This window comes from Marmota marmota, unplaced genomic scaffold, assembly GCF_001458135.2.
Source record: "Marmota marmota marmota unplaced genomic scaffold, marMar, whole genome shotgun sequence".
Classification (NCBI taxonomy): domain Eukaryota; kingdom Metazoa; phylum Chordata; class Mammalia; order Rodentia; family Sciuridae; genus Marmota; species Marmota marmota.
This window is the reverse complement of record NW_026000164.1, coordinates 15,605,098-15,628,712: the sequence shown is the minus strand read 5'-3', so window position 1 is coordinate 15,628,712 and position 23,615 is coordinate 15,605,098. Positions and strand designations below refer to the sequence as shown.

Here is a 23,615-nt window from a genome sequence, read left to right as displayed (position 1 = left end):
GGGTTTTTAGAATGTAGCTATCTGAGGTCTCCATTCAAGATCTAGAGAACTGCTCTGTTAAGACACTTTACTATTTCTCAACCTTTTCCCAATTATATTTGAGATACATGCATTTTTACCTTCACTTCTTGGCAGTAAACTTCACAAAGATTTCCCATGCCATTTCAACCTTATAATGTGACACACAGTTCCTAAACACATAAGAGCACAGCCCACAGGCTTACTTCCGAAGAAGCTCTCTGATTTCATTTTGAGTTAGAAAAATTGAATTCCACAATGGCAAGCCCATACCATCTACCAAAATTATAAAATGTTGCTCAGTAAGAGATCTGGAAAGTAAACAGTAAAACTTACTTGTCCATATTCTAAGAAACTGAAATTTTACTTTCAAAGTTTGAATTTCAGAAAAAAGAGTTGTAGAAATAATTGTGACTGATTTTTAACTGCTTCTACTTTTTTGGATGATGAGATTACAGTCAATCTCATTCTGCACTAACTAGTAAAAATACATTTAAAAGAGAGTGTCCCTACCAAGGCAAGGTGGCACCTGAGATCTCAGACTTGACTTGGGAACCCAACTAGGCCAGAATCTTCAAGAATACAACTTCTACTAAACTTAACTGCATGCTTATCATTTGCCAGCCACTGCAGATACCAAGAGCTCTTCTAGCCACTCAATTATTCCTTCCCTAGGGAGTCAATACTATTATTATCCCCCCAAAATTGGGGTGAGTTTAAGCAATTTGAGCTTCGATGCTAAACAAGGAGCCCAAGCTAAAAGTAAAGCTGCATCAGCTTTATGACTGACTGAGTCCACACTATCTTATCCAACACCCTACTTGGAGTTTGCAGCTCAACAATACTGAACCCCACATTCCAAAGGCAGCCTAGGGCAGACCGCTGCCTCCCTGAGTACAGGGAGCCACCCCAAACTGTCACATCACTTGCAACTCCAGTCCTGGGTAGTAGAAAAGGAAGGCACAGACTACGACAACTTACTTTATTGTTAACTAGTAAAAATACATTCAAATAGAGTGCCCCTACCATAGCAAGTCTAAGTTGGAGTCTGTGAGACTTTCACTCTGGCAGGCATTTCTGAAAGCAATTATTCTGACAAGCTAAGCTAAAAAAACAATTCAGTGGGACTCTTGGTTGTTTTGGACATAAGCTGGCATGGAAAAAAACATCTCTTGCAATATAATATTAAAGTAAAAAATAATGAAAATCCTTTGTAGATTCAGCAAAGATAAACTTGTAGATGTTTATCTACAAATACATAGATTCAGGAAACTCTTAATTAACTCTTACTCAGACAATAATTTATATCACCAAAAACTCAATTGAACTCACACTTGAACCACTCAAACAGTCATAAGTCCTTGTGGGTTCCCAGGAAGATTAGGAAGAAAGGGGAGAGACCCCGCAAAGCCCACTTCCTGTCATTGACTGTCCACCACTTTGCCTGTGGAGTGTGGCAGACTTCTGAGTTGAGACAGGAGTGCAGGGGTGGTCAGAAGCCCTGGGCCTGAAGTCCAGCACAGCACTTCATCAGCACACGCACATCTGCCACTGTCTCAGTGCCACACCCTGCAGTGCCAGCCAGAGGCAAAAATGCAGCATGCATTGGGGGGATTTTCCTCCTTGTTCTCCCAATTCCCTCACTGGTCTTATCTCTATGCTCATCCTGCAGAATTATCACTGATCTGTGACAACAAAGGTAGGAAAAGAAATAGAAAGGAATTAGAAGTGAATTTAGGATTTCACAGTTCATCTAAGAACTTGGTCCTAAATGGAGGGCACACAAGTCTACACTTGATAAGAAAACCTAGAAGCAGACCTGATAGTCAGATGTCAGAGGCTTCTTGGAAAGTTAGAAAGGCAAGACCAGCACTTACCTGACTGCTGAAGGACTCTTTCTTGACTGAGCTCTGAGTCTGCAGAGGTCCCTGGGCAGGCGACAACCTTGAGGGGCTCTTCTTACTCTGAGGCAGCAACGAGGACAGGAATCCTACTCGAGGCGACTGGGAGAGGGAGGTGGTCCTCTGGCTGCATACCATGGCTCTGGTCAAAGACACACCACAGGGTCAAAGGACTGGAAGGGGATGAGGGAGATCCAAGAACTCAAAGAGCTTCTGGGATATGGGTGAGGTTAATGACAGGGGCCTTAGCCAGGCTCCCCAGCCTGGGCTTGACAGTGGCATTATCCAAGGTACCATTTCCTCTACAGAGGGAGCCAGCAGCTTAGTGAAGACTATGGCTCTTCTTTGAGGGCCCCAGTAAAACTCAGAGCTGCCTTGTCCAACAGCCACTGTCCACACATGCCTCTGAGCATCTGAACTGTGGTTAGTCCAAATTGAGATGTACTGGAGTGTAAGACATGCTGGAATCCAAAGACTCAGCAAGAAAAAAAGTGTAAAGTACCTCATTAACATTCTGCTTACATTCATTACACGATGAAATAATTTGGATATATTAGGCTAAATAAAATATATCACAAAAATTAACTTTGCTTGTTTCATTTTATTTTTTAAACACAGCTACTAAAACCTTTAAATTACATCTTTGGCTGGCATTTTATTCTCCTCAGTGATGTTGACTGGAAAGCTAGAGCAGTTTATTTGGTGCAGCACTTGGCTATCACCTGGGTTTGCACCCTGATGCACTGTGTCACCTGTCGGTGTCTCTGTGTTTTCAATTATCATCTGAGGCTTCTGCTATAAATGGCTATTTCTTAAGGTCACCCAAATACCTCTATCCCAATCTGCCCACCTTTCTAAACCCCAATAGCATGCTTCCCCTAAGAAATGTGTCCCTCCCATGGAAGGCCAGTCCTCCTCACTGCACTCCTTCCAATGCACAAAAACTTCCTGAGACTTTACCACAGTGGCTGTTGTACTGATCCAGGCTATGCACATCTGGATGTTTGTGTCCCTGGCAGAGCTGTGCCCCCTCTCTCCACGCAGAGCCAAAGGCTTGGAGGTTCAGAACAACTTCCAAAGGACCTTAGAGGCCATGAGAACCTTATTTATCAATTCTGAAGCAAGGGCAGATGTGCCAAGGAGCTCTTTGGCAATTCTCCCTCAATGGGCACAGGGGACCAAGGGCAAGGCAGGATCAGATTGAAGCTCAGGTCAGAGAGAGCATAGAGTACAGAGGACAGGAAGCAGCAGCCACCTTTCCCATGATCCCTGGTGTACACTTACAGCTCTGAGTCCCCCAGGCGGTCCATATTGGAGACATAAGGAGGCAATTTGTGTTGGACCAAGGCCGCCTCCTCTTCAGGTTGCTGCTCCTCCTTCTTTAGTCGGTGGATTTCAGCTTGCAAGGCAAAAAGCTATGTAGGGGTAGAGCTGAGTTAGCCAATGACCTCACCTGACTTTCCCTCTTCTGAGGGAGATTTTTAGGCATCTCAAATCCAAATCCAACCTCACTGGCTCAAAATGCCACTTGACCTCAGCCTCAGGGTGCCCTTCACATTTTGGTCATTGAGCACTGGAAAACTGAAAGAATAACTTGCTGCTACTAGCCTAGACCAGTGAGGTAAGAAAATCAAAACCGGTTAAACATCCAAAACCACTTCTTTTTTCATTTATCATTTGACTTGCTTCCTTTTTACCACTTGACTTGCTTCTTCCTGAATTTACTATGAAAAATAACTCCACCTGATCCTGCTTTGTTCTTTGACATCTACAAAATCAAGCTTTGGAACTCACATGGAAAAAAGTTCTTAATGAATTATATCATCCTTAACCTCTCACCTGAGCCGGGCATGGTGGCATTGCCTATAATCCTATCAATTTGGGAGGTTGAGGTAGGAGGACAACAAGTTCAAGGCCAGCCTTAGCAAGACCCTGTCTCAAATATAAAAAATTAAAAGGGCTCAGTGGTTAAGCACCCCCAAATTCAATCCCCAGTACCAAAAAAAAAAAAAAAAAAAAAAAAAGGTCTTTCACCTGAAACAACTGTATACACACACAAAACACAATAAACTCTGAAATCTTTGTATGTGTGCATGTGGGGGAGTATAAGTGGGGGATTTAACTCAGAGGTATTGAGCACAGGGCTATTACCCCACCGCAACCCTATTTTGAAACAGGATCTTGCTAAATTACTGAGACTGCCCTCCAAAAAGTAATCCTCCTGCCTCAGCCTCCCAAATTGCTGGGATTACAGACATTAAAACCCTGAACCTAACAGTTTTTAAGCTTCCTTTTCCTTCCTTTTCACTGACAGAGCTCTTTATTTCAGGACAAAGAAATGCCTCCAGCAAAAAGTAAAGGCAAATGTGGGTTCCCCAAATTTGTTATTTTATCCAACAAGAGAAACATGTAGTTGAGTGGGAAGAATTAAATTAAATCTGGATTTGAAACAATGTATACATGGCTACATGTGGAAAAAGACAGGAAAAATAAAATAGACATAAGAAATCAGGTGAGGTGCAAGGTATGTTATGAAGGCACACAGTGTTTTTCTTCTTGAAAGTCCATTCCTGTTATACATTACTTTTGCTGCACACATAATTTGAAACATGAATTTCACCTCTGGTTACCAGAGGCTGGTATAGCCCCAAAGCCCCAACATTGACTGATAGTGACTCACTTTCATCTGAGAATAATTCTGCTTTTCTATATTTAATCAACCTTCCATTGCCACTACCCAATTTCACACTCAAAAAGCAGAAGTCCTTCCCAAAGAGCCAGCCTGTTTAAAACAAACCTTCTGACGCAGAACTTCATTTTCTTCTTGAATCTGGTTTGTCCTCTGGCACTCTGCATCAAAGTTCAGGATCACTGGAACTGGTGCCCAAAGTTAAAGAATAAGCCTGCATGAGAACATTTAAAAGTTCTTCCTGGCTGAGCATGGTGGCACATGCCTATAATCCCAATGATTTAGAAGGCTAAAACAGGAGGGTCACAAGTTAGAGGCTAGCCTTAGCAACTTAGTGAAACCCTGTCTCAAAATTAAAAACAAAACAAAACAAAAAAAAATTTTTCTTAAATTAAAGTTCTTCCCAACTGACATAGTAGCCAAACACTTGAACACAAAACAGAGGAACATAGGTGCAATGGGCTCATCCCAGCTTTATGAAATAAAAAGCTGCATTTATGAAATATTCTCTACCTATTCTCTGGGCCTGTTACTCCAGGTCAGCCTGACTTCCTTTAGGCCCATAGACACATGACAATCTGCTAGCCAATCTCGAAGAGGACATTCAAACTTTGGCATTTCCCCCCAAACAATGACAGTAAAGAGTTAGCATTTGTCAGGCTTCACCATCTAAGCTTTAGCAAAAGATGAATGCAGACAGAAGGTAACCTTAGAAGTAGGATCAGCCACTAGGTTTTCCCTCCCCAGATTAAACCTCTCCCTGGCAAAGTTTAGACTGAAAAGAGAAAGCTTCCTGCAGATTGCATGGCCACACACCACCCCACAAACACCCTGCTCTAGCTATGGTACTGGTCTTTCCCAACTGCTCACACAGCTTCAGTCAGGAGTCACAGAGCAGACCAGGCCTCAGTCCTTTCCTGGCGAAGCAAACTGTAGCTCAGATGTGTGTGACCTAGTTTGCAGAGTTCTGCTTGAAAAGATCTTGAGTGACCATTTCAGTTGCCCTGAAGGGCCCACACAGTCATATGGCAACCACCTTGTGATTTTCTTTGGAAAGCCCTCAGGATGAAAAGGCAGCAGGAGAGTCAGATCTGTGAGGATGGAAATCATGCTAATTCACATGAGGAAAGGAAACATCAAAGGCAGGAACCTCCACCAGAAAATGTTCTTCCCAGAGGCCAGAATGGCCACCAGTGGGTGGGCCTCTACAACACCCAAATTTATCAGGGCCTTACCAGACAGCACTGCTGAAACCACACTCCCTTCCTCCCCACCCCACCCCCACCCCCCAGATTTCCAGCCTGGAGGACTTGAACAATGACGCATTCCTGGGTCTCAGGATCTCTGGCTTTCCATAACAAATGGTATATTTGACAGGCTGTTTTGCATGTATCATCATTCTCTCTCTCAAATACTCACATATATTTGACTTAAAACTACCCTGTTTTCTGACAAATAGAGCAACACTGAGACCACTGACAGAAATAATCCAAACACTAACTCAGGAAGGAAACCCCAACCCAAGTGTTCTGCTACGAAATCCCCACAAAGGCAATCCACAGGGACACATCATGCACAGAGAGGGTGCTTCAAATCTGACTGGTTTCACCAAGAAATAGCTGCCTTCCAACCCTTTTGCCTGCTGCTAACACTATCCCCACACATGCGTGTCAGCTATTTCTTTAGCAGCACAGTGTCAGAACTAAGATTTATGACTCCCTGGCCTCCTGACAAAAATAACCACAATTTGTCCAGCCCCCTCACATGACACATGTCAATGATCCTGGGCACACAGTCTGGCTGCCTCAGACTAAGCCCACAGCCCCAGGCAGCAAAAAGGATATGCATGCACTGAAACAGGACACTCAGGAAGTTGTGGAGGGACACAATAAAGGTGTCAGCCCACTGTCGAGAAAAGTAGGTAGCAAAGGTGGGGTTGGTGTCTGGGGATGGCAGGAAAGGCAGGACAAACCAATCCTTCCACTCAGCCTGGTTCTGAAGCTCTGTGGCCTGCTTTGCAAAGAATTCCTGAGCCTTGTCATTTCGGTTTGTCTGCCAAGACACAAAGGAGGTAGCAAGGAAGGGGAAGAGACACAAGTCCAGAGGTAAGATTCTTCACCACTACACAGCAGACAGCCTTTTGGATACCACCTGCCAAGTGAATGGCAAGATATTACCTCCACAATATGAACACAATCATCGCCCTTTTCTCAGGAACCTTATTTCAGAGATAGTTTAAACTGAAGTTCTAACGACAAATGCCACCCTGAAAACTAATCCCTTGTGATGTTCAAATAACCTAAGTGACTTATTCTTTCAAATCAGCTGTAGTCTTTATCACTCAAATTTTATATCTTTAAACCACTATCCAGGGTGATGTTCCTAAAACAAGAGGGGAAATAGGAATGGAAACAACAGGTAAGAGGACCTACAGATGATGAGAAGGAAAAAAGAAGTAGGAAAGCAGTCAAGAATAATATGCATTGTGGCTGTTCCACACTTTCCCATAGTAATGTTCATGTTTCTCCCTCCAGTTAGAAGAAAATCTATTTCTGGATCAAAGAGCTCTCCCACCTCAGAACCCCTGAATCAACAAACACCTGGATTGTGTAGACAAGATAAAAGCGGAAGAGGCTGGTTTTCAGCTTGTTGATGGTGGGTCTATATATATCCTCCAAGCGGCTAAAGAGCCTTCGTTCCAGGTAGCTCCAGTAATCCCGAAGGGCAGCTAAGTCATACACCTGCATTAACTGCTGTAGCTGGTCCACAATCTTGTCCACCTAGTGAGAAAAAGCAGTGCTGAAGAAGGCGGGGAAGGACAGAAGGGAATTCACCTTGCATTCCACAGAATACAGTTTTTCCTCTCACTGACTTCTAGGTGTACAAATAAGTTTAAGTTGGCAATTTATAATAAAACATACTAATGTAGTAGCTTTTAAGTTATTTTCTAATGCTAGATATATATCTTGTCTCTCCCATAAGCATGGAAACTTCAAGTATAAAAAGGCTTTGGAGATCTGGCTCCAGGTTTTGGATCTACTGAACCAAGTTGGCAATGTCACTTTAACTGCAGTCTCAGTTCCTCATATTTAAAAGGCAAAGAGGTAAGAAAGTATGAGACAATGTCTAAGGCCTCCTCCCAGTGCACAATTCCAAAATTCCAAGGATCATCAAGCGGTGCACTGACTTACTCCTACAAGTCAAAAAACTACCACAACCCTGGTAGCTGCTCAGAGTGTCAAAGAAAGAATTCAACTCCTTGTAAAGAACACCAGAATATACAATCTAGAAAAATTTTGTATATCCATATCAAAAATAGAAAAATAGAAATCTTAAGAGGTAAAATTATTTGCTTTTGCCACTAAGTAACTACTAACTTTGGCAAGGCAAAAAATCAAGTATTCTAATTCCCCTTCAACGCTCTCGGTGCTAGCTCACTGTCTCTCTCAATTCGCCAACACCAGAAAAACTGATTCAGCACATACAAATCGCACACAAATTCCAAGAACCTCCCAAGGAAAAATCATATCATAGTAGGAAGTCTTTATAATTTAAAATGTGCAATGAGTTCTCCCTCAACTACTCAAGCAAAATTGCCAATGAGTCCCTGACAAGGCCATTTTAAACGAACACCTCAGACGCCTGAACCCAGTTGGCGTTTGGGGCTGCAGACGCTTTTGCTCCCACTGCCATCAGAAGCCAAAACCTTGCGTCGTTCTCTTGCCAGAACTCAACCATCTACCCAGTCCTGGCTCCTAAAACCTCGTCCACCAGCACCCGCCGGGAGACTGGGATGGAGAACAGAGCCCTGGACCAGGAATCAGGGCACCTGGGCCCCGATGCAGATGCTCCTGACTCACTGAGCAACTTCAGGAAAGTCACGTCCGTCTCAAGGCCTGTTCCTCAACTGCCTAGCTAGGGCCAGACGCATAATGTCTACGGCCCCCCAAGCGCGGTGACAGCGCCGCTACAGCCCGGGAGGGCAGTGCTCGGGGGAAGGGGCCCGCTCTGGAGATCCCTCGGGCCGCCTCCGCCCGCGCGGCGCTCGCCGGCCCCTCACCCGGAACCCTTTCTCCTTGTCCGCCTTGATTTCGGCGTCCAGCTGCCGCAGTGTGTGCGTGAAGCCTCGAAAGAGCAGGTACTCCCGGACCAGCTCGTCTGTGCGCTCCACCGCCTCCGCCATCGCTGCGCCAGAGGCTTGAGGGTCCGCGGCAGCGGAGACGAAGGGGCGGGGCCTGAGAGGGACGGGGAGGAGCCGGGCGCGGGCGTCTAGTACGTCACGAAGAGGCCGGCCTACCAGCCCGCACGCCCTGCGCGCCAGGCGCCGAGGCCCCGCCCCTCGACCGTTGCCCCGCCCCTAAGCCTCGCCTCCGTACCCGCCCAGCCGACCTCTTTACGCTCTTACTCACTGAGGGGTGGCTGCTAGAGGCTCTTGTCTTTTGAGTTTTCTGGCAGCGCCAGCGGAGGCTTTGTCATCTGAGTTACTGCAAGTGGCGACTCCCGTCCAAATCAAGTAGGACTGGACCTTGTGAACGTCCCAGATAGTCACGAGGCCGCCAGGGGTTGAGGTGCCCTGCTTATTTGCATTACATCGCTGAATTTTTTGTCCCCTGCCCTCCTTTCATAAATGGGAGAAAGTGGAGTCCTAAGAGGTAAAGTGACCTGTGTGAAATCACACAACCGGATGTGTCATCAGAGAGCTCCAACTGCCCCCCCCAAACCCTGCTTTCATTAACTACATGGCAAGATGGCCAAGATGCACCGCTACTAGGAAAAACACAAGTCTCAGAAGAGTATGTATACTGTGGTCCCAGTTTAAAAACAAAGGTGAGGGGGTTGTGTGTGCATGTATTTTTTAGATTTCAGGATTATACGCCAGCTTCTTACAATTGCTTGAGAGGTGAGACTATGAGGGACTTTCAGTTTCTTTTTATTTTTTTTAAACATCAATGGACCTTTATTATATTTTATTTGTACATGGTGCTGAGAATCGAACCCAGTGCCTCACACATGCTAGGCAAGCGCTTTACCACTGAGCTACAAGCCCAGCCCCTCAGTTTCTTTTTTTAACATTTTAAAAATCATTCACAAGGTCTATTTTTATAAGACAGAAAACAGCTATTATCTTAGAAATGACAATAACTCCTACCTTGCAGAGTCATAAAGAAAAATTGATAACACATCAAAACAGCTTAGTGAACAGCCCATTGGTAAAACAAAATAAATGTTTGTTCCTTTCTGCTTCTCTCTAATAGTATGATCTTTTTGTTTATCAACTCTGAATCATTCCTACCATTCTACTTAAACTCTCTGATCCTACTATACAGAAATTCAGATCCAAAGGGGCCCTAATCTAGAAAAACCGGAAAAGATAACAAAGAGCAAGCCACAGCAAAAGAAGGGAGATGCTTATTCTGCCTTTTTGCCTGGTTTCCCAGTCTACACAGTTTAAGTATCTCCCAGGCAACCAACAGCCAGGAGAATCACCTCTGTGACTACTGAGAGAACCAGATCAAATCCTACTTTGGAATCTTGAGATCATCAAAAGTGAACTTAGGAAAGTTGAGCAAGTAGCCACCACCAAAACTCTGCCTAGAGGAAAGTCATGAATTTGATTTCCCTAGAGTACCCTAAGTCTGCAGCTACAACTTTCCCTCCCCCGCCTCCATCTGCCCTGGCACTTCCCAGACCAGAGCCTGTAAAACCAGCTAAGATTAGTTTTCTGATGAAGAAAAGGCAGTTAGTTCCTCAGAGTCCAGCACAAGTTTGCTCTACCTGGAATGTCTTCTCCTACATACCCAAGTGGATAACTACCTTTTCTCCTTCACATGTTTGCACAACTATCGTGTCGTGTCTTTTGAGGCTGCTATAATAAAATACCATAAATTGGGTGGTTTATAAACTTACTTGTAGTTCTGGAGACTGGAAAGTCAAAATCAAGGCAATAGCAGAAAAATCAGCACCTGGTCAGGACTTGTTCTCTGGTTCACAGATGGAAACTTCTACTTGTGTTGACATATGGTCCTTGAATGGTAAGGGCCTCTCTGACACCTCTTTTATAAGAATACTAATCCCATTTATTAGGGTTCTGCCTTCATGAGCTAATCATTTCCTAAAGACCCAACCTTCCAACACTACCACATTGGGGATTAAGTTTAAACATGTGAATTTGAGGGGACACAAGCATTTAGACCATAGCAGTATCTTCTCAGAGAATTCCCCTCTGACTGTCCTGTACAAAAACCATCCCTAGTGTTCTTATTTCCCTTGCCTCCTTCTATCTGCATAGCATTTATGACCATCTGACAAAATAAATATTTGTTTATTTAGTATGTTGTCTGCCCACCCCCAGTAAAATATAAACTGCATAAAAGCAGAGTATATTTGTCTGTATGGTTTGCTACTATATCTCCAGAGCACAAAATGGCAATTGGCTCATAGTAGATGCTCCATAAATACTCATTAAAAGTGAGGATTTCAGTTAGGGACCAGCCACCTCCAAGCAGGGTAGCCTTATTAGAGGGCAAATAAACTCTTGGATCACACCTATTCACAGGTTCTGTGGACTTGTGAATGGTTCCTTATCAAAGCATTTCTCTTCCCCTTCACACCATTTTACTTAATGTTTAAAGATTTCTGAAGACACTTAACTGGGTTATCTTTATGTAACCAGAGAAAGTACTAGATTCTCCAGCTCATTTATTAGCTCTAATTAGTTGATATTATTAATCCATCACTGGTGATGTTCTGGTGCCTGTAATGGAGGTAGAAAATGACAATGGAGTTCATTTAGGAAGGAGCTATCAGGGACCATAGCAGTTCCCTTATACTCAAAGAATTATGCACAACCCACAATGCAAATTGTGAACCAATTTTCTGATCTAACAATCTCTCCTTGCCTTTGAACTTTAGAACTAGAGAAAAGGAAGAACAAGGAACATGAGGACAGAAGAAAGAAACCTTTATGAGCACCTACTATGTGCCAGCTACTGTACTTGGTGTCAGTGACATAATAATCAGCAAGATTGGAGTCCCTTCCCTTGGATGAGCTTAGACTGGTTAAGGAAGCAAAATGCCTGAAACATATACTGAAACTCCGACTGCAGGGCTCAGGCAGGATTGGACCACAGCAGGGCCAGCTCCAGGGCAGAAGCCAGTCCATGCAAGAAACAAGGCTAAACTTGTGGCAGTGGGGATGAAGAACAAGGACTCGAGAAATGTTGAGAAGTGGAATTGATCATATGAGGTGACTGAGCTGATTTGAGTGAGGATCAGGGTAGTCAATGGAGGCAGGTTTCTGGCTGGTCATCTGGCCAGATGGCGATGCCATTCATAGTAGAAAGAACTGAGGAAGCAGAGACTGAGAAACATCCACACAAACTCTTTGAGGTAGAAACTCAGCTAAACAGGGCCAACCAGGCAACACTAGGACCTAGAGTGTGGCTTTCGTACCTCTGCCCCTCTTCAGCTATTACCTATACACTGGTGCTACCCAAATCTGACCTCCAGCCCAGACCTATCTCTGAGTCCTCATCAAATAGCCCAGGGACCTTCCAACTTGGATATCCTACAGGCATCTCACCCTAATCTGTACCATTTACTGAGATTATGAGTTCAAATGGTGATTGAGGCTTTATTTCTACTATATTGTACTGTAGAATTCAGCTCCCAATTCTCCAAAATATAAATTTGTCAATACCTGCATCTAAATTACCTGAGGGACTTGGTTAAATACAAAATTCTGGGACCAACCAAGACCACTTGATCAAATCACCTGGGATGGTGGCTGGGAATTTGCATTTAGAGCAAGCTTCAGGTGATTATTAGGAACACATGTTTGATAATCACTTTTTCATTGTAATAGGAGGTAAAAGAGGTTGACAGCTGGTTGACAGCTTTCAAGCATAAGTGATATTTGCAGTTTAATGATAATAACAATTATGTTTTAGTTCCCAAACAGTTTTACCTACTTTATTTCACTTAAGCCAAATGCAGCCCTATAGAGTTAATGTTTTCTAGTTCATCTTTAAGATAGAAAAACTGAGGTTCTGAAAGACTCAAAGATTTACTCACTCAAATTCACATTTCTGGCTCCAAGTCCACCAACAGTCTGCCAAGACCTTCCCAGCAGCAGTATTGAATTCATCAACTTGTGAGACAGGCCACTTGGGTGAATGAGGACAAATTATCCCTCCTGCTGAAGAGCACTAGAGCTCAGACTAGCCAAGCAGGTCTGTAATAGCCAGAGCATTCTGCCTGGAACAGGGATCAAATCAACTCTGGATATCCAAAAGTTTACAAGAAAATCTGGATCCATCCAAGATTCTGGGGTCACCTTCAATTTCTCCTACCAATTTACATTTTAGCTGGACTATTCTATCTTTAATCTTGATACTCTGAATATCCCTCTGTATACCTTATATATTTTGACACTTCTTTTCATGAAATCCTTTGCCTGGCTCTGCCCATAGTTGTTACTTGATTTTTCTACCATATTAAACTCAGCGTAATTATTTATGGTCTTTATGCCTCCAGTAATAGTGGGCTCCTCCTTTCTTTTCCTGTAACATAGCACCCTATAACTGCTTATTACATTTCTTTCCACCCCCACGGAGGAGACTATTTAATGGACTCTAGAGACAGTACAAAAGCTCAGAATTCCATTCTTTGGGAAAATAAGAAAAACAGGAAATCAGATGTACAAGGGGGTCAGATTTTCAGTTAGTTGGGGGAGGGGAAGGAATGTTCTGGCCTTCAGAGGGGAGAGGAGTCCTCAGTTTAGGGGGCATACAAGTTGGTGTGTGTATCCCAGGATTTGAGGGATGAACCCCAGGAGGCTGAGGGTGAACTCCAGGAGTTGTTGGATGGACCCCAGGAAGATGCGGGTAAACAACTGGTGCCTTCTAACTTATCCCAGGGGCTATGGGTGCACCTCCAAGACTTGGGGGTGAATGCCAGAGTAGGTGAATGTACTCCTGGGGCTGGGGAGGTGAACCTCAGCCATTGGGGGACGGTGGACACTTGTGAACCCCAGGGGCTAGAGAGTAAACGTCTGGAGTGGGGGGTGTGTGGACCCCTGGAGCATGGGGTACCCCAGATGTAGGTGGGTGAACCAATGGTGCTGGGAGCAATGGTGAACCCCAGGAGCTGGAGAGTGAACTTCGGATCTGGGGGTGGACCACTGGTGTTGGGGGAAGAACACCAAGAGCTGATGGGGCAGCTGGGGAGGCCCAGAGGGTCCCTGATGGTACAGGCTCGGTAGGGGGCATGCATGAAAGGGGCAGCCCTCCTGGTGGGGGTGGAGGAGGAGGCTATACTCCCACTCCTAGTCTTGCCCACAGGTCTGTGCTGAAAGTCTTTGATGAAGGCCTTGAGGCTATGGGGACAGGGGAGAAACCCAGGCTCTAAGGCCCTTCACCAAAGCCTTCTCCCTGGCCAAGACTTTGCTGTCTGCTTATTACGTTTCTGTCTGTCTGTATTTTCTTCTTGATTGTAAACTCCTGACAGCACAGCTTGATGATCCTAGTATCCCTGATGCTGTGCACAGTCCCTTGAAAGTAGAAGGTGCCCAATAGCTATTTGTTGAATGAATGAGTAAATGAAATCCATACCTCTGTACTGCCTGGAGCTCCAAGTTATATACCTAATGCAGAGCACCCATCGTCATAGGTTTACACAGATAAATCTGTTCTTACTGTAGTCAGTTCCATAAAACATTATCAGCACCTCTGAGAAATGGAAGGCGGTCATCCACTTTCTGGCTTTGTTTTCATACATTTTAATATTTTCAAATTCCCTACTAGGAACACATTCATAAATTCAGTGACAGCATGTTCATTGGTTATAAAAAACCATATGCCATATCAACAATAATTAGTGATGATTCATCACAAGCTCTTATTGACTAGCTCCCCCAAAATTCTAAATATAAATTGCTTCTTGGACCAGAAGGACCCTGAGCTCCTTTCAGCTCTTGCGGTCCCCAAGCCTCACGAGGCACCTGCTGGGAGCCTCGGTCTATGGCCTGTTTGATCCTAAAGATGGCACGTGAACCATCTTCTCTCTGGTCTCAGACTGTGCACATATCAGTTTAAGTTAGAATGAAAACCTGCTGCTCCCCTACTCCTCCACCTTCTCCAAAGGCAACAAAGTCCCCATTTGCACAGGCAATAAGCCACCAATTAAGCTGTTAGATTATCAGTAGTAGGAATTGAGTCTATGAGTCTATAAAATCATTCACTTTCACTGCTGGGACAATTCAAGTCTCATAGGTTAATAAGTAATATGGCATTAGCAAACATCAGCTGGAGGAATTCCATCTCTGTTGAAACCGTTCTTAAAAATTGCTTCCTTCACCTTCTCCAATCCAGCTCCCACTTTCTGCAAAACTGGGGAAGATCCCCCTCTCCCCTCCCTTTCTCCTTGGCTTCTTTGACATGGTCCATGCTGGTATGAATCCTTCCTCTTCCAATACACCACTGTCACCCTCCTCAGGGTTCCTCTTCACACCTTTTCTCACTGTCTGTACAGGGCCATCTAGTGCTTATCTCGCAGAAATGTTCTGTCTCTTTATATCAACATCTGGACAAATAACCCCTGTCTAGTGGTTTCCCCTGTCCTGTGCAAATGGCATGTAATTTAGCTGTTTATCCTCTAAATTCCCAATGTCACCCCAGATTGTTCTGGGCCTTCATGACACACCTCTCTGCAGTTGTCTTGTTGCCAGCCAAAAAGGACAAAGAAGGACTCACTTTTGAGCATCACCTGTGGGTCCTCCCCTTCGACTAGTTTTCTCTGTTCATCCAGAAGTGCCTCCTTAAGTCTGACTCTTCAACAACGAGTGCAAAGTCAAGTTTATCTGCTCTCTGAACTGGCTCATGTACTTGGTTACCAGTTTACAACAAATTCAACTCAGCAGAAGCACTTTAATCACTATTTTACAGAGTAATTTTTCATTTGTTGGATCTTAAAATATTTGGACTTATATTTTGTATACAGTTTTATTTTATATTTAGTTAAGCCACTTTTATTTTATAAAATTTTTAATTCATACAAATTAGAAATAAAAATAATTTTATAAAACTGGCTCTTCGCTACATAATTTGGGACTCACTTCTGCCTAGGTTACTCGGATGGAAATGGTCTGCCACATGCACTTTGAGAACATTGCTGTTTAGGTTCATACCATTATACTGGGGCCCTGACTCAACCTCTGCCATGAAACTCACTCTAGACAATGGTGTTCACCCTGGCAGCATGTTAGAACCACCAAGGGAGCTTTTAAAATACTAATATAGAAATCATATGCCAAATCCATTATATCAGTATCTCAAGGTAGGGCCTAAACATTGGCATTTTTTAAAAGCTCCCTGGGTGATTCAAATGTGCACCCAGGGTTGACAGCCATCTGGCCTGAACCCTCTTATTTCATCATCTTGGACCACTCCCCTTGGCCTTCTGTGGTTTGGTTTGTGAAAGCCTAGCTCAAGAGCTCTTTCCAATAATACTTTAATCCAAAATGAAAGTAACAAATGAGGAAGGGGAAGCACTTCCAGTATACAGTACACTGGAATAAAGACCTACAAAAAGTAAAAGTAAGGAAAACACTGGCAAAAGAGGAGGAGTCTAAAAATTAACCAAAGATTTGCAACATTCTGATAGCTGAATTTTGTGAGAACTGCATGCTTTTGTTATTTTAACTGCCTTACTCCATCACATAAGCTCCATAATAGCCTTGAAAACCAAGAACCTTGCAATGATGGCAACCATGAAAACTAGCATCTAAGGAGTCTCTGGAGGGAATAGAATGGGATTGGGATCAGAGCTTGCAAAAGCCCTCCCCCAGAGAATTATCACTATTTAACCTGTCTAGCAGCTTCATAAAGGGCTCCCGTCTCAGGGTTGTCTTTATTTGACCTGACTCAGAACTTGATCTGCAGGAACGCCTTATCCCAAGAGAATTTGTTAAAAACAATCATCAACAATTGTTTAATATCATAGCTGCCTGAGGCAGTGCTACTATTTGGGGTCTACAAGAAGCTGGTCAAAGAAAATTAACAGGAAAAACTGTGGAATAAAGTTCTGTAAGGGACAATTGTAAAGTTCCAACATGGTCTATGGGATCTACAAGGCCACACAAATATGGTGCTAATTGGGATCTAGGAGGATTGGATGCTCTCACACTAGAGGAGGGAGGAGAGTATTTCAGGGCAGAATCTAATTCTACTGGGAAGGGGTATCGGTATTTCAAGGCAGGATCTATGCTACTGGGGAGGGGGTATTTCAGGGTAGGATCTAGTTACTGAGGAAGAGAGAGTATTATAGTGTTGTAGTATTATAGAGTATTATAGTGTTACTCTATAATATATAGAGTATTATAGTGTGTGTGTGTGTGCGTGTGTGTGTGTTTTGTGTGTTTGATGGGAGAGGGGGGTTACATTTTAGGGCAGAAGCTATGCTCCTGGGAGGAAGAGGTCAGAGTCAGAGGGTGATGGTATGTATGGGAGGATTCTATCTGGGTTACAGGGATAGACAGTATGGATAGGATGGTGCTAGGGAGAATTCTGATTGTAGCCAGTACTGTAAAAAGCACAGGAAGTCCTCAGGGTTCATGAAGGGAATTCTCAGTTATGGAGAGTTGATTAAAGTTAGCCAGATCCTCACTTTCAATAAAGAAAACAAGCTGATTCAGGTAACTAGGCTTCTAATAACATCCTACTCCACCCAGTACAGTATTTCTTCTGGGTGCAGATGTCCTCCCCAGAGCAATGCTTTCATGGAGACAAATGCCTGTGTTGGGAAGGGGGAGTGACTAGATGAAAGGCTGGGGCAGGTTGGAGGTCAGTTTCCAAGACAGAGCTTCACGTACTCGGCACCCTCTGCTCCCACCAGGCCCCAGAGGCTGTAGATGTGGCTGGTGATGGAGGTGTGGGTGGATCCAGAAGACAGAACCTGGAGCCAGGCAGGGAGACACTCCTCAGGACCGTGGAAGCTCCTAGGTCAAAGCTGCCTGAGAGCCAGCAGGGACAGGGCCCTGACCTAGTCAGAATTTTAGAGAGAAATGAACATTTTAAATTTACTTTGAAGGGAAAGGAAGCAACTGTTACTGATTTTTTTTTTTAATGTGACAGTTTCTTCGTGAAAGGTGTACATTTCATCAAAACAAGTGTTTGGTTCACTAGAATTAAATTTAAGGTACCCCACTGTGTGCTTTAGGTAGGGCAATGTTTACAACAGTCACAATCGCTGTGAGGTAAATCCCAGATTGAAATCCAAATCCGGGCGCTACCAAAGCCTTTGCTGCTTCTGCCAAGCGGGTGACCTCTGTTTCACCCCGGCCTGGGGTGAAGCAGCGCGCCTCAGTCAGACTGCCGCAAGGGGCGCAGTTCTCGGCTCTTTCAGGGGCTTATTGGTGAGTGTGCGAGGCCGCCCTGGAACTCTTAGTGGATAACTGATGTAGTGGGGTCAGGACCATCACGAAAATTTTCAGGATAGAGGGATACAAGCAAAAAGAGACTCGAAGACAAAAGCAAATCTGTATTTGGGGAGGAAAAATGTTTTGTTGTTGTTGTTGTTGTTTTGTTTTGTTTTGTTGCCTGTCTACTTCCTATTATCCCAACACGTGAACACTTTTTTTTCTTTACATTTTAACCTGACCTTTTAAAGGTCTCTTCTCTGAAACCCCTCAGTCCCCTGACTCCATTTCTTCTTGCCCAAGGTAAAATCTCATTCCCCCTTTCCCTACTATGCATCATTTCCTGCATGACAACATTGTTTTAAACCTTTCTCTGAGGCAGGGAGCCTGGCTCTAGCCCTCACGACTCCTGGGATTTCTCATCCCACTTGAAGGATGAGAAAACTGGGGTTCGTGACCGGGTCCAGGTGAAAAGGTCAGCCCCGCCCCTCCTGGGTCGCTCCGCACTCACCCTTTGGTGTATCATTCTGGCAACTTGTTACAGTTTCTCCACTGCCCACGCTCCCATTGGCCCACCACCCCGCTTCCCCATTGGCTAAGAAAGCCGGTGACAGGGCTGTGATTGGTCCCTACCCTGTACCTATGTGCCGGGTCTATCTTCTGCCGGGTGCAGGATCCTCACTCTCCACCCTGGCGCGTGGCAAGGGGTGACGGCTGCCAGGGCTTCCGTGGCCTCCGGAGTGTCCTGTGAGTGGGGACGTCGTGTATGCACGGTACCCTCCTCCCTGAGTGTGAGTATCCTCTGAATGCTCATCTCCTGAAGGATGCCCTTGGGTGTGTGAGTCCTGGACACGTTGATTGATTCAATGCAGCCTAGCAGGACAGGGGAACATTTAGGTCCGCGTTCATATGTGTTTGTGTAAGTTGTCCTGACTCATACATATTTAAGAATGACTTAGGATTTTTTTTCAATCTGATATATGCATAAGGAGTCAAAGGAAGCTGCCTGTGGGTTGCAATATGTTGTCCAGTGTCTTGTACGGTTTGCCTGGCGTTTGCTAACGAAAATGGATCACCCTCAAATGTTTTCTGGAATGATACTTTAAAAGAATTGAACGTTTCTCTGAAACTTAGAAAAAGTGAGGCCACTTCTTCTTTAGTCTATGGAGACTAAAATGTCAGCTCTAAGTGGATATTAATTGGTGTTTCAATAGGAAAATATTTGGATATGAAAAGTGTGTTTTGCTTTATAAATGAGAAATAATAAAAATATGGCTTGGGACAGTGGGAAACTTCACAAAAGGCCCTTTTGGAAGAAGGGATCAATGGAACTCTCTTTTAACTTTGTTAGATTGAAAGGCTAGGCTTGGCAAGCTGAGCCCATGGATAAGGTCAAACACAGAAATAAGTTTTTAAAGAGGAAATATGTTGGAGTTCTGGCCATTGCCTAATATTATTTTTGGCCCCAGTTTCCTACAGAATGAATTTAAGATTTGCACAGAGAAAATACCCAGTAAATTTTTTTTTTTAGAGAGAGAGAGAGAGAATTTTTTTTAATATTTATTTTTTAGTTTTCGATGGACACAACATCTTTATTTTATTTTTATGTGGTGCTGAGGATCGAACACAGTGCCCTGCGCATGCCAGGCGAGTGTGCTAAAACTCTTGAGCCACATCCCCAGCCCTAGTAAATATTTTTTCATTGAATTGCAGCCCCCAGAATTTCTTAAGATGTGGCTTCTCGTGCTTTTGTATACTTAGAACTCTACTCCAGTTGGATCACGAGTGGCTTCTGCTGCTTCCCCTTGCTCCAGATAGTCACAGGATCATGACCATGATTGTAAAGGGAAAAAAGTGAGACCATAATCTAGTTAAATAATTTTCACTTCCTTTATACAAAAAAAAAAATTAAATCCTAAAGAATTTCTTGGCTCATCATAAAGATGGACTCATGATCCAGGTCTTGAGCCAATCCTTAAACCAGTCTGCCTTTCCCTATAGTAGTTCATCCTTTGGTCATATAGCAGCTCTAAATACATTCCTGCATTGTCCCCCCCCACACACACACACCCTTGGGATTCTAAAGACTATCTACCTTCAAACCACCATCTGTGTACTGAGTTTCATTCTTAAGACTATCTCCCTTCAAACCAATTTCTCTGTACTGAGTTCCCTCTATTCTCATGCATTTCAGATGCCCAAACGTTAACACTACCCTCTCCAACCATGCCCACTTTGCTGAGTAAGAATGTGATATCCAGGTTCTTGCCCCTGTATAACCTCTCCACCTTTCTTACAAAGGAATTGGCCAATGCCACCTTGAAAGGAGCTTTTTAAAGCTTTTCAAATGGGTTGCCTCCCACTGTGAATCTTGCCAAGACCTGAATTCATGTGACAGTGAACACTTGGGATCCAGAGAGGTCTGTAAAATGTTATTTCCCCTCTATCAATTTTTTCTCTTAATCTTCATTTCCTTCAGCTTATTCCAACTCAGCATCTCTGCTCCTTCCCATGCCTGGAAGAGTTTGTCCTCATGGGCCAGGCAATAGAACTCTTAGCGGGTTAAGTCTGGGAGAAGCAACCAGGAAAGGGAGTGTGTGATGAACCATTCTGTATCATGGGAAGGACACCATCATCACTTGGTACATGAGTCCTGACCAAGGATTTTACTGACCTGTTGGCAAAACAAGATTAGGTTAGAAACTAGTGTGGCCTGGGGATGAGATGCTTTTTTAAGTTCCGGGGGAACTTTAAAGACACATTAGCTCTAGATAGGAAGAAACTGGGGGTAGGGGCGGAGAAGGTGGCACTATAGGTAACAGGAAGAGCAGTGGAAACTGTATGGAGGTTAACAGGCAGAAGACCAAAAGTGTATCCTGTTAAAAAATCAAAGTGAGAGGAAGGGAAACTTGGGAGATTCTGAATTTTCAAGGATATTAAAATGCGGACTCGTAGCCCTGGAAGTGGAGCTGCCGGTGGTACACTCTACACTGCTCTAATTCCTTGCACTGTTGGGAGCCGCTTTCTTAATACACTTTTGTCCACAGAGGGTTTTGATTTAAAAAAAAAAAAGTTTTTTATTTTAAATAAAAGATAACTTCTTGGGCTGGGGTTGTGGCTCAGCGGAAGAGCACTTGCGTAGCATTTGCACATAATAATAAATAAATAAAACAAAGGCACTAAAAATAATAATTAAAAAAAGATCACTTCTTGATCTCATTTTACACTACACATGGGCCCCCTTTCACAAGATGTTCCATTCCCCCTTTCTAAGGAAAAGAGCTAACTTTGGCTAGGTGCAGTGGTACATACCTGTAATCCCAGAGACTCAGAAAGCTGAAGCAGGAAGATTGTGAGTTTGAGACCAGCCTCAGCAAAATTTTGTGAGACCCTGTCTCAAAATAAAATAAAAAAATAAGGCTAGGAATGTAACTCTCAGAGTGCCTCTGGAATAAATCCCTAGTGCCACAAAAGAAAAAGAATAAAAAACCCTAAATTTAAATTAAGGCAGAGGAGACTCCTGTCTCCCCTCCCCCATTTGAGACAATGACTTCTGTGTCACTTGTCCCAGACCAGCCAGCCCTTTGCACCAATCTTAGGTGCTAACCAAACATATATAAATGTATTATTGCAACAAAAAGCTTGTTCTGAAAAATGTTAACCAATGCTCCTATTGGGGCCACAGAAAACCAAATTCCAAGCCAGTAAAGATAACTGGGAAAGAATGCCTTTTGGAATCATAGCAACATCACTGCGTGGTGAGCAGGAGGAGCAGCATTTATGGAAAGGATATTGAAAATTACACACGTTCCACTTAAGTTTAATATCTGTTGGGCTTCACTCTCCCCTTCAAGCAGAGGGGAGGTTCTGTTCCTAGCTTTCCTAAAGTGTCACGGCTCCCCAACCCAAAGGGAAAATTTTTCCAGTCTCCTGACTAGGTGGAGGGAGGTGACTGCCTCAGCTCCAGGCAGGTGGCCAAGATATGCTGGCACTGTTCCCACCCCTTGAGGTGGGCAGTGAAGGTCCACAGAAGCAAGCCCCCTCTTGCAGGGGGCTGGAGGCAGAAGACGGTACCCATATCCAGTGACTGTACCCATAGCCATCTAGATATCAGAGTGTGTTTTAGCAGAAGTCTTAAAGGAAACTCAAATCATTGGCATTGGCATTGACATGGAGAGAGCTCCAGATTCCCCATATCCCAGAGGGCTTTGATATTAATATTTGATGACTGTTAGAGAATTTGAGGTCCCAGGAGGACTCTGGTTAATTTTATACTTTCATTTACCTAGAGTAAGTTTTCCCACAGGCTTCCCATTTTGTGTGTTTTCTTAGTCCATGTTCTGTTGCTGTAACAAAACACCAGAGTGGGTGAATTACAAACAATAGAAGTTTATTCTTCTCAGGGTTCTGGAGGCTGGGAAATTCAAAATCAGGAAGACATATGTAGTAAAGGACTTCTTCCTGAAGCATGACATGGCAAAATGTGTCTTATGGCAAAAGATTGTCTTGTGGTGAGGAAGCACGAGAGTACAGGAGCATGAAAGTGAGGAAGAGAGGATAGTAGGGGACAGAACTCATCTTTTCATCAGGAGCCCATTCCTATGATAACCCACTCCAGAGATAAAATTAATCCATTCATGAGGGGAGATCCCTCATGGCCCATCCACTTCTAAAAGGTCCCACCTCTTAATACTGTCATAATGACAAACTTCAACCTGAGTCTTAGAGAGGACATTCAAATCACAGCATTCTAATATTTTCAACAGTCTTCCCAAGTGACTGACATACTCGAAAATTGGCAAAAGCCTGTCCAAAGTCATTCGATGTCCCTATATTGCAAGAATGAGCTCAGGGGAGAGTGGACCCAGCAGAAACCTCCCATTCTAATTCACTCAGAACTGAACTCTGAGCACCTGTTGGGAGCTGGGTGGGTACCAGGCACTGGGGGTACAGATGTAAAGATGCAGGCTCTCTGCTCAAACAACCATGGGGTGTGGGAAGCAACTCTCCTCTGAGTGTATGTGGGGTGTGCCCTTCTCTGATAGAAGGGGCCAGGCTCAGGCAAGACGCCCTCATCTCTGCCTGTCATTAAAACAGGCATGATTCAGACGTTAGAACAATCTGTCTAATCCAGACTGATTCTGGATCAGTCCCACAATCACCTCATTTAGGGAAGGGCTCCTGGTTTGCAAGCTCAGAAGTGACACAAGCCAACGTAATGATCATCTTCCGACCCCACCAGAAGCAAGACAAGGCTTCCACTTCCACCTCCCCATAAAGTAACAGGTAACGTTTTGCTTTTCTGGGAGATCTGTGTGTTCTCTTCTTTTCCTTCTTTTTGAGGTATAGTATATCTAAGGAAAGGCTCATGAATCTAGAGTGGATCCTTATTGGGTGTGTGTGTGTGTGTGTGTGTGTACACCAGTGCAACCCTACCCAGATCAAAGGGGCCATTCTTAAGTTTGCAAAGATCTCACAGGGTAGGACATGCACCCATTCAGCTTTGAACAGACTGTGAGACACAGTATCTCAAGGTCTCACTGTTGTCCTTGACAATGGAGATGAACAAATGGCTAGTGAGTACCTGCAGTGT

The 23,615-nt window shown here is 44.0% G+C and overlaps 1 protein-coding gene across 7 annotated transcripts in view; it reads right to left on the bottom strand.

Annotated features, from left to right (window-relative positions):
* Wdr91 (WD repeat domain 91) overlaps positions 1-8,853 on the bottom strand; it is a 29,687-nt gene extending 20,834 nt beyond the window's left edge. For 2 of the 7 annotated variants that reach the window (XM_015493810.2, XM_048786908.1), the window contains exons 1-6: positions 8,669-8,853; positions 7,209-7,388; positions 6,453-6,660; positions 4,717-4,799; positions 3,204-3,334; positions 1,896-2,061 (exon numbers count right to left, since the gene is read on the bottom strand). In XM_015493810.2, the coding sequence (XP_015349296.1) occupies positions 1,896-2,061; positions 3,204-3,334; positions 4,717-4,799; positions 6,453-6,660; positions 7,209-7,388; positions 8,669-8,791 (891 nt within the window). In that variant the 5' untranslated portion in view covers positions 8,792-8,853. Of the gene's footprint in view, positions 1-1,895; positions 2,062-3,203; positions 3,335-4,716; positions 4,823-6,452; positions 6,661-7,208; positions 7,389-8,668 lie in introns of those variants that run through there. The other 5 variants (XM_048786907.1, XM_048786909.1, XM_048786911.1 and 2 more) reach the window with 5 other exon arrangements.
* Between the last annotated feature and the right edge of the window lie 14,762 nt (positions 8,854-23,615).